The sequence below is a fragment of the Bufo bufo genome, chromosome 6 (genome assembly GCF_905171765.1).
Source record: "Bufo bufo chromosome 6, aBufBuf1.1, whole genome shotgun sequence".
NCBI lineage: Eukaryota > Metazoa > Chordata > Amphibia > Anura > Bufonidae > Bufo > Bufo bufo.
This window is the reverse complement of record NC_053394.1, coordinates 165,036,401-165,045,765: the sequence shown is the minus strand read 5'-3', so window position 1 is coordinate 165,045,765 and position 9,365 is coordinate 165,036,401. Positions and strand designations below refer to the sequence as shown.

The 9,365-nt window shown below is 47.1% G+C and overlaps 2 protein-coding genes across 3 annotated transcripts in view; one reads left to right on the top strand and one right to left on the bottom strand.

Moving 5' to 3' along the window:
• Positions 1-738: 738 nt before the first annotated feature.
• PGAP4 (post-GPI attachment to proteins GalNAc transferase 4) lies at positions 739-7,624 on the bottom strand. Its single transcript, XM_040437339.1, has 2 exons — positions 7,507-7,624; positions 739-2,826 (listed from the first exon to the last, which is right to left on the bottom strand). The coding sequence occupies exon 2, from the start codon at positions 2,706-2,708 to the stop codon at positions 1,503-1,505; it is 1,206 nt and encodes a 401-aa protein (XP_040293273.1). The 5' UTR covers positions 2,709-2,826; positions 7,507-7,624; the 3' UTR covers positions 739-1,502.
• Positions 7,625-7,755: 131 nt separating this feature from the next.
• RNF20 (ring finger protein 20) overlaps positions 7,756-9,365 on the top strand; it is a 60,706-nt gene continuing 59,096 nt past the window's right edge. Inside the window, exon 1 of one of the 2 annotated variants that reach the window (XM_040434793.1) lies at positions 7,756-7,828. The gene's annotated coding sequence lies outside the window, so the exon portion shown is untranslated. The remainder of the gene's footprint in view (positions 7,829-9,365) is intronic. The other variant, XM_040434792.1, reaches the window with a different exon arrangement.

Here is a 9,365-nt window from a genome sequence, read left to right as displayed (position 1 = left end):
TTTCCTCCCCGATCACTCGGCCATCTTCGCATCTCCCCTGCCTGCAGGAATCCAACATCCATCAACGAAGGGGGTGCAGCGGTGACCTGCCCCCTTGCATTATGTGCTACGTCACATGTGATGCAAGGAGGCAGGTCACCGATGCTGGTAAGTATGCACAATGTTGTGGGTCCAGGCATTGCAGAGGGGGTTATTCAGCTTTGGATAACCCCGTTAAATAAATGGCAGGAACAGTGACTTTTTCAATGGCATTTGTCATAAAATAAGGCCGCATTCATATGACCATTGGACGGCCATGCCCTTGTGTGGTCCACAAACTGCAAATCCACAAAACACGGGCACCGGCTGTGTGCACTCCGCATACCGGACCAACTGACTTGAAAGGGTCTGTCATCTGCGGTGAAAGGTAGGACATATGCTATTTTTTGTGGTGTGGAGGCACGGACCCGGAAGCACATGGAAGGGCTTCCGTGCGTTTCCAGGTCTGTGCCTCCATGCTGCAAAAAACAGGACATGTCCCATCTTCTGCTGCATCTGGCAGACCCATTAAAGTCAACAGGTCCGCACCTGGAGGCGGAGTGCACACAGCCATGACATATTATGTGACCCTAAGACCACCAACTATGTTAACATTAACCCTCTTACTATTCTACACGCTGGCAGATTATAGAATGGAAAGTCACTGCATAAATGCACACCTCCCATTTCACAGAACCTTTGTCCAGCCAGTAATTTTGGGGGGGGGAGATGTGGCAACCCTTTTAGGAACAAGTATGTCTCCAATGACTCAAAGCTCAAAAGCTAGTTTCCCATGATGCAATTCAATGAAGAGCGCTTCTCAGAGGAGGACATCGACGATGATATTCTAAGAAAAATATCCTATACTGCCGTTTCCAACACAAGTGTAAAAAATAATAAGGTGGAAAACCCCTCTAAAATGTAATGCAGTCTGCAGTTATAGAGCAGGAGGAGCTGAGCAGATTGATATGCAGTTTTATGGGAAAAGATTCGGCAAAACTTGTAATTCATTAAACCCTTTGGTCTTTCATTGCTTTGGAGTCATTTGGACAGTCCTACTTACTGACTGACAGCGCCGGGAAACAGGTAAGTAATCTTCCCTTTACAGGTCCGGTAAACCCCTTTAAAACGGGAACGATGAATTTGATGTCATCAACTGCAGCACATGACTCCTGAAGCCAATCACTGGCCTCAGCAGTCATGTGTTCATGAATGGCATGTGAACGCTGATGCCAGTGATTGGCTGCAATGGTCATAGGAATGATAACAGCATGTGGCCACGGTAGAATTTAAAGGTAATTTTTAAAATGATAATTTCATCAAGCCTCTTGTCCCCCGACAAATTTTCACAAATCTTGGAGAACCCCTTTAATGGATACAGCCCTAGACGAATAAAGCTACTGAGGGGGAGTAGTAGACTCTCCAATCAATAGTAGTGCAGTTTCTATTAGGATTGCAGTGGATATACATTTATTTCCTCGCAATCATAGCAGCATAGGCTCTTCTCCTTCATACCATCCTCTGAGAGAAGAAAACATTCCTACATGTTTAACCAGGTTGGGTTCCAGTGCCCATGCCCACTCCTTCCTTTTCCTAAGTTCCTTGTACAGGGCAATATCCTTGGCATAACCCGGTGCACATTGCAATTCCTCTAGATATTGCAAGGTCCTCCGGGCAGAGGTTTCAGAGAACAGCATGGCTGGTGTGCAGCATTCTGTGACAGGCACCACGTTGTAAAGAGCAGGCGACACCCTGCGCAGTTCCAGAAGGTAATGCCTACCTGCAAGCTCTGCCAGCAGCATGACATAAATAGTCAAGACAACAAACATAGGCCAGCTAAACCGTGGTCGGTAAAAAATAACGGTGTACAACCAAGTGAGAACCAAACCCAAAACCCCTCCCAGGCCAATCCATTCCAAAATCCGCATAGGCTCCGGGTTCACATAACCCTGCAATCTTTCTGGATGATATAGTTTCGTGTACAGGCCTCCCCCTAGAGGTTCTGTAGGGAAACGCACTTGGACTAAATGGAAGAAGGCACTGAAAATATCTTTGAGTGGGACAGCATCATCCTCAACCAGCAGCACGTATTCTGGAGTGTAGAGCTCCAGAGAACGAGCCAGGCAGTAGGCATAATCTTGCTTCTCCTGCTCAAAACGGTTGGGGGCTTCAGCTACATGTTCATCAAGATGGCGTGCCACTGATGGCAAGAAGTGGGAGAGGAGACAGGCATCAGTGTGTGCATTGGGCACAGGGTCCACATTGCAGACTAAAAGCTTAAAATCTGAACAGTCTGTTCCACATTCATTTAGTCGATCAAGAAATCCATGTGCAACTTGCAGGAGGTAATGGTATTCAGGCCGGCGTCTTGTCGTAATGATGGTGATGATGAGGGGTGTGCTTGTATCTGCAGGTGTTGCCTTCCAGCTCTCCACGGGTCTGTGGTTACAAGGGACTGATATGTTATAGGGTCCTGTGGAAACAAGCTGCTGAAAATGTTTCAGGGCATTAGTCCCATCCTTCAAGTTTTGCTGTAAGAAATCCCGACTTAATTGCTGGAGGTGGAGTCTGCGAGAAAACAAGGGGGAATACAGGAGGCCGTGGAAACAAAAAGTGGCCAGAAATAGAGTAGAGATGAAGAGAGCCAAGAGATGGAAGCAAGGCGTTCTGATCACTGCAGAGAAGCACATGATGAGGGTTGTAGATCACATATTGAACCACCTCCTTGACCCTTCACTATCACATCCCAAAGACCACCTTCTTCATTTCTCCCTATACAATCCTAATGTCTTGAAGTTAGCAGCATCCCTGTAAAAGAAAATCAAAGGAATAAATCATAACATAAATGGTAACTTCAATGTGTTTGGAGATCCAATTACCCAGATTCAAGCTCAAAATGGTGTGCATTTTAAGCTCTGCCACTTTATAAACTGATTTGGTCTGGAGCCTCTTCCCAAGACTACACCCAAAAAGCAAATCCACAACTTGTATGGGGTCGAAATTTTCTTAGTGTTTCAAGTATAACAATATAACCCAAGAAGAAACATACAACACACTAGGGTTGTTTCGGGTATCGAATTTTTGATACTAGGCTGCTCTCCGTGTTCTCCTCAGCAGCATATGGGAGAAGGAAGCATTCTCTCCCCCCTGTGCCGCTGCCACCAGTGAGGAGAGAGCGGTGGGTGCACTGCGCCACCAATGAAAGTAAATGGACCTTTCATCTGGCCAAAAATTCTTAACCAAGTATCATGATATGTAGAGCGATGCCCAGGGATCTCACTGTAATTACTATTATCCCTGGGCACCGCTCCGTTCTCCCGCTATGTCCTCCGGTATCTTCGGGGACTTGGTTATACTGGGCGGAGACTTCCCTTGTTCTCCTGGTCGTCTTCTCCTCCCAGGCTGTAGCGCTGGCCAATCGCAGTGCAGAGCTCACAGCCTGGGAGAAACAAAAACTGGAGGACATAGCGACATATAGCGATATCTGAAAATATAATAGTGTTCCTTACTTTGATCCAGCAGTTTAGTCAAAAAACGAAGTTTTATCATATGCAAATTCAGTCTCTACCAGCAAGTAGGGCGTCTACTTGCTGGTAGCTGCTGCAGAAATCCGCCCCCTCCTCTTGTTGATTGACAGGGCCAGCCGGGATCTCCTCCTCCGGCCAGCCCTGTCGGCATTTCAAAAATCGCGCGCCCGTGTTGAATCTGCGCAGGCGCTCTGAGATGAGGAGGCTCGTCTCCTCAGAGCTCCCTCAGTGCGCCTGCGCCGATGACATCATCGAAATAGAAGACGTCATCGGCGCAGGCGCACTGAGGGAGCTCTGAGGAGACGAGCCTCCTCATCTCAGAGCGCCTGCGCAGATTCAACACGGGCGCGCGATTTTTGAAATGCCGACAGGGCTGGCCGGAGGAGGAGATCCCGGCTGGCCCTGTCAATCAACAAGAGGAGGGGGCGGATTTCTGCAGCAGCTACCAGCAAGTAGACGCCCTACTTGCTGGTAGAGACCGAATTTGCATATTATAAAACTTCGTTTTTTGACTAAACTGCTGGATCAAAGTAAGGAACACAATTATATTTTCAGATATCGCTATATAACTAATTTAACTAGCCCAAAAAAAAAAAAAAAAAATCACTTTAGTGGGGTGACAGAAGCCCTTTAAGACATGCATATCTGCCTTGTTGGTATACTAGTACCGTATACTGACAATAGCCGTAGCAATGTCTCGCAGATAATTTCAAACCTATGGGAACCAGTAGAATGATCTTTATTAGATACTGATCACCTTTGAGCAGTATTGAATGAGGTCCATGCTGACAGTGATGGGGCGTGGGCGGCCATCTGGCTGATCAGACAATGGACATGACTCATCCTTCCTTATACAGGGATGGGGTGTGTGCATTGTCTGCCCAGCCACATTGGTTGCCCCTCCCCGTCCTTTGACATCACTTCCTGTATCCTTGTCTTGGGCCAGCCCCTTTTACACCTCTTGTTAGTAAATAAAGGTGAGCAGACTGAGCAGGGCGGAAAGAGTTGCTCAGAATTTTCGATCAAGATGGTAACACCTGGGTTTGTCTCTGACTGGGGCTGAGAGAAGGGATTCACCTTTTTCCTTACACAAACTTTGATGCGAGCGGATTACAACTATTAATATTTTCTACAACAATATACACTGCTTAAAAAAATAAAGGGAACACAAAAATAACACATCCTAGATCTGAATTAATTAAATATTCTTCTGAAATACTTTGTTCTTTACATAGTTGAATGTGCTGACAACAAAATCACACAAAAATAAAAAAATGGAAATCAAATTTTTAACCCATGGAGGTCTGGATTTGGAGTCACCCTCAAAATTAAAGTGGAAAAACACACTACAGGCTGATCCAACTTTGATGTAATGTCCTTAAAACAAGTCAAAATGAGGCTCAGTAGTGTGTGTGGCCTCCACGTGCCTGTATGACCTCCCTACAACGCCTGTGCATGCTCCTGATGAGGTGGCGGACGGTCTCCTGAGGGATCTCCTCCCAGACCTGGACTAAAGCATCTGCCAACTCCTGGACAGTCTGTGGTGCAATGTGACGTTGGTGGATAGAGCGAGACATGATGTCCCAGATGTGCTCAATTGGATTCAGGTCTGGGGAACGGGTGGGCCAGTCCATAGCATCAATGCCTTCATCTTGCAGGAACTGCTGACACACTCCAGCCACATGAGGTCTAGCATTGTCTTGCATTAGGAGGAACCCAGGGCCAACCGCACCAGCATATGGTCTCACAAGGGGTCTGAGGATCTCATCTCGGTACCTAATGGCAGTCAGGCTACCTCTGGCGAGCACATGGAGGGCTGAGCGGCCCTCCAAAGAAATGCCACCCCACACCATTACTGACCCAATGCCAAAGCGGTCATGCTGGAGGATGTTGCAGGCAGCAGAACGTTCTCCACGGCGTCTCCAGACTCTGTCACATGTGCTCAGTGTGAACCTGCTTTCATCTGTGAAGAGCACAGGGCGCCAGTGGCGAATTTGCCATTCTTGGTGTTTTCTGGCAAATGCCAAACGTCCTGCACGGTGTTGGGGTGTAAGCACAACCCCCACCTGTGGACGTCGGGCCCTCATATCACCCTTATGGAGTCTGTTTCTGACCGTTTGAGCAGACACATGCACATTTGTGGCCTGCTGGAGGTCATTTTGCAGGGCTCTGGCAGTGCTCCTCCTGTTCCTCCTTGCACAAAGGCAGAGGTAGCGGTCCTGCTGCTGGGTTGTTGCCCTCCTACGGCCTCCTCCACGTCTCCTGATGTACTGGCCTGTCTCCTGGTAGCGCCTCCATGCTCTGGACACTACGCTGATAGACACAGCAAACCTTCTTGCCACAGCTCGCATTGATGTGCCATCCTGGATAAGCTGCACTACCTGAGCCACTTGTGTGGGTTGTAGACTCCGTCTCATGCTACCACTAGAGTGAAAGCACCACCAGCATTCAAAAGTGACCAAAACATCAGCCAGGAAGCATAGGAACTGAGAAGTGGTCTGTGGTCACCACCTGCAGAACCACTCCTTTATTGGGGGTGTCTTGCTAATTGCCTATAATTTCCACCGGTTGTCTATCCCATTTGCACAACAGCATGTGAAATTGATTGTCACTCAGTGTTGCTTCCTAAGTGGACAGTTTGATTTCACAGAAGTGTGATTGACTTGGAGTTACATTGTGTTGTTTAAGTGTTCCCTTTATTTTTTTTGAGCAGTGTATATGGCTTTATAATTTCTAATTCTACATTTATATTTTGCTTTTTTTCAGCCTTGTGGAGTGCTGTCAGTACAGGAGGGAGGTGTTCTCAGTGACTGGCAGCTGTGTCAGTATCCACACAATGCCATCAGTCACTGAAAGGGTTGGACTGGCCCCACAAGGAGATTCCCCCATTGCCGATGCTCAGGGGGCCAGTTACATAATGATCTGAAGCTCCCATTGGCAATTAACGCTGGGAGCATTAGGTGGTTGCAGATGCCTCTCCTAAATTCAACTGTATGGCTGACCTCAGGATGGTGATAGAGTTGGATGGTGGAGTGACATCCCATGACTAGTGTTGAGCGAACTTGTGTTTTAAGTTCTAGGTCTAAAGTTCGGGCTATGGATTCTTCGATAACCCAAACTTTGGACGCTGAACTTAAAAAACAAGTCCACTCAACACAACACTACCCATGACTCCCTGTCCTGCTGTTGACCCTCATAGGCTACTATATAAGGCAGTAAACAAATGGGGCAGGGACACAGGTGTCTCAGGACGCAGGCTAGAAAAGGCCTCTATCGCGGTCGGTGGCCTGGAACATGTATTATATATTTATCTTCCCATGGCCACCTTGAGGGCACTATAGGGGTGATTACTAGTCCAGGCAGCATGCTGAGGGTGTAGGGCTATGTCCTGCATCTCACCTGCTCCATATCTTAGAGACAACTGGAGGAGGACAGAACATAGCAGCTACTGATGGCCACCAGAGAAGGACGGCTTCTGGGGCAGTATATTGTGCTGCATTATGGTATTGATGACACCTGCCGACTTGTGTTTGCAGCTTGTGAAAGCTGGAATCTGGTTGCTATGGGCAACTAAGCCAGTTTGACTTTACACCAGTCCTGATAAATCTCCACCATTGAGTAACCACTTTACCTGAAACCATGTCAGGGGCTAATACATTGCTCCTGGTTAGGGTGCGGTTATAATCGGACAATGCAGCTTGTGAACATGCCCCCAGTCTCGTTGCACGGTTGTTGTACAGAACCATAAGTCACCCATAGAGAACCTGCTGCCCCCTATGCCTCTGCTGCCTTACCGAAGCATGAGGTGATTTTATGGGAACCTGTGCTCTTCCAGCCATGAGAGGGTTAAAACGGCATGCTAAATAACTACTTCTACAAGTGTCTCTAGGCTCATACACAGTGTGCCAATACCATTCCAAGCTAGTGCCTCGCAGTTATGTATTGTAAATATGTATCTCACCTGGTAAAATTTAAACACCGCAGGGCAGGTTATCTGCGTACCTTTGTATGTAGTCATTACTCATACCCGACTCCATGCCAATATTTAAATGCACTTCCTGCCACCACCAATATGGCCGCCCCAAATAGCTGCCTGGAAGTTCCAACGTCACCAACGTACGGCGCCCTTTACCATCATGGAGGATGGAAGCTTTCGAAGTCTTTACCTCACGCGTATCTGACACCTTTACCAAGATGGCAGCTTTAGCCCCGCCCCGTCAGACGCTCCATCGCTCATCATTTCCTCTTCCGGGCGGCTGTGTTGGGCTTAACAGTGTCTAAAGGTAAATATAATGAAATGTTTTAAAAGAGCAGTGGCCCGAGCTGCCCTCTTGTGTGCTCCCGGCACGGTGGAGGGGGCTTTACCGGAAACCTGGGGTATTAGGAGGGTCGCGCAGTCCTAGTCTAGCTGTCAGCTCTTCTGCATCATGTAGATTACATAGAGGGCCCCTGAATATGTACTCCCATAGGCTGTGTCCTATGTACCACATTCAGTAATGTGCAGAGTATTGAGTGTCAAGGTACCTGATTGCTCCTCCATAGCCGCCCCAGTACCAGTCACTGTGCCCCTTGTAAATGCCATGATCATCCAACCTTGTGATGGTAACAGCCATGGGGGTCTTCTGTACCTGACGTGTCTGCCCTACAGTGACAGCTGCCATAACAGTCACAAGGGCCCCCCCAGTGACAATGACAGTCTCAGGGCCCGATTGTAACACCACAGGATCCTTGTTAACAGCTTTAGGGCCTCCAGGAACAGAACTAGCCCCCAGTAACCGCCTGTGACTGTGATAGACAAGCACTTATGAGCGACATTTACTATTGTTCTAGAGCAGGGATCAGCAACCTACAACTACAACTCCCAACATGCTCCATTAATTTCTATGAGAGTTCTAAGAAGAGAACTGGGAGTTGTAGTTTCACAACAGCTGGAGTGCCGGAGGTTGCCTCTCCCTGTTCTAGAGGATGGCAGCTGTAGAGATGGCGTCATACTCTCTAAGGCACCCATCAAGCCGCTATGTATTCTCATGGTGAACATAAATCATTAGCGGTGCCTTATCTCTCTACATCACCACATAAAAGGTTAGTATATAAAATGAGAATGCTCGGACTGGGAGAAAACGTCTGTATGTGGGTAAGTAACTGGCTCAATGATAGAAAACAGAGGGTGGGTATTAATGGTATATACGCAGATTGGGTCACTGTCACTAGTGGGGTACCTCAGGGGTCAGTATTGGGTCCTATTCTCTTCAATATATTTATTAATGATCTTGTAGAAGGCTTGCATAGTAAAATATCAATTTTCGCAGATGACACTAAACTGTGTAAAGTAATTAACACTGAAGAGGACAGTATACTGCTACAGAGGGATCTGGATAGATTGGAGGCTTGGGCAGAGAAGTGGCAGATGAGGTTTAGCACTGACAAATGTAAAGTTATGCACACGGGAAGGAATAATGCAAGTCACCCGTACATACTAAATGTAAAACACTGGGTAACCCTGACAAATGTAAGGTTATGTACAGTACATGGGAAGGAATAATGCAAGTCACCCGTACATACTAAATGTAAGGTTATGCATACGGGAAGGAATAATGCAAGTCACCCGTACATACTAAATGTAAAACACTGGGTAACACTGACAAATGTAAGGTTATGCACATGGGAAGGAATAATGCGAGTCACCCGTACATACTAAATGTAAAACACTGGGTAACACTGACAAATGTAAGGTTATGCACATGGGAAGGAATAATGCAAGTCACCCGTACATACTAAATGTAAAACACTGGGTAACCCTGAAAAATGTAAGGTTATGTA

Bases quoted from the DNA above. Each gene is read 5' to 3' on its own strand.
- PGAP4 (XM_040437339.1), bottom strand. From the start codon at position 2,708: ATGTGCTTCTCTGCAGTGATCAGAACGCCTTGCTTCCATCTCTTGGCT.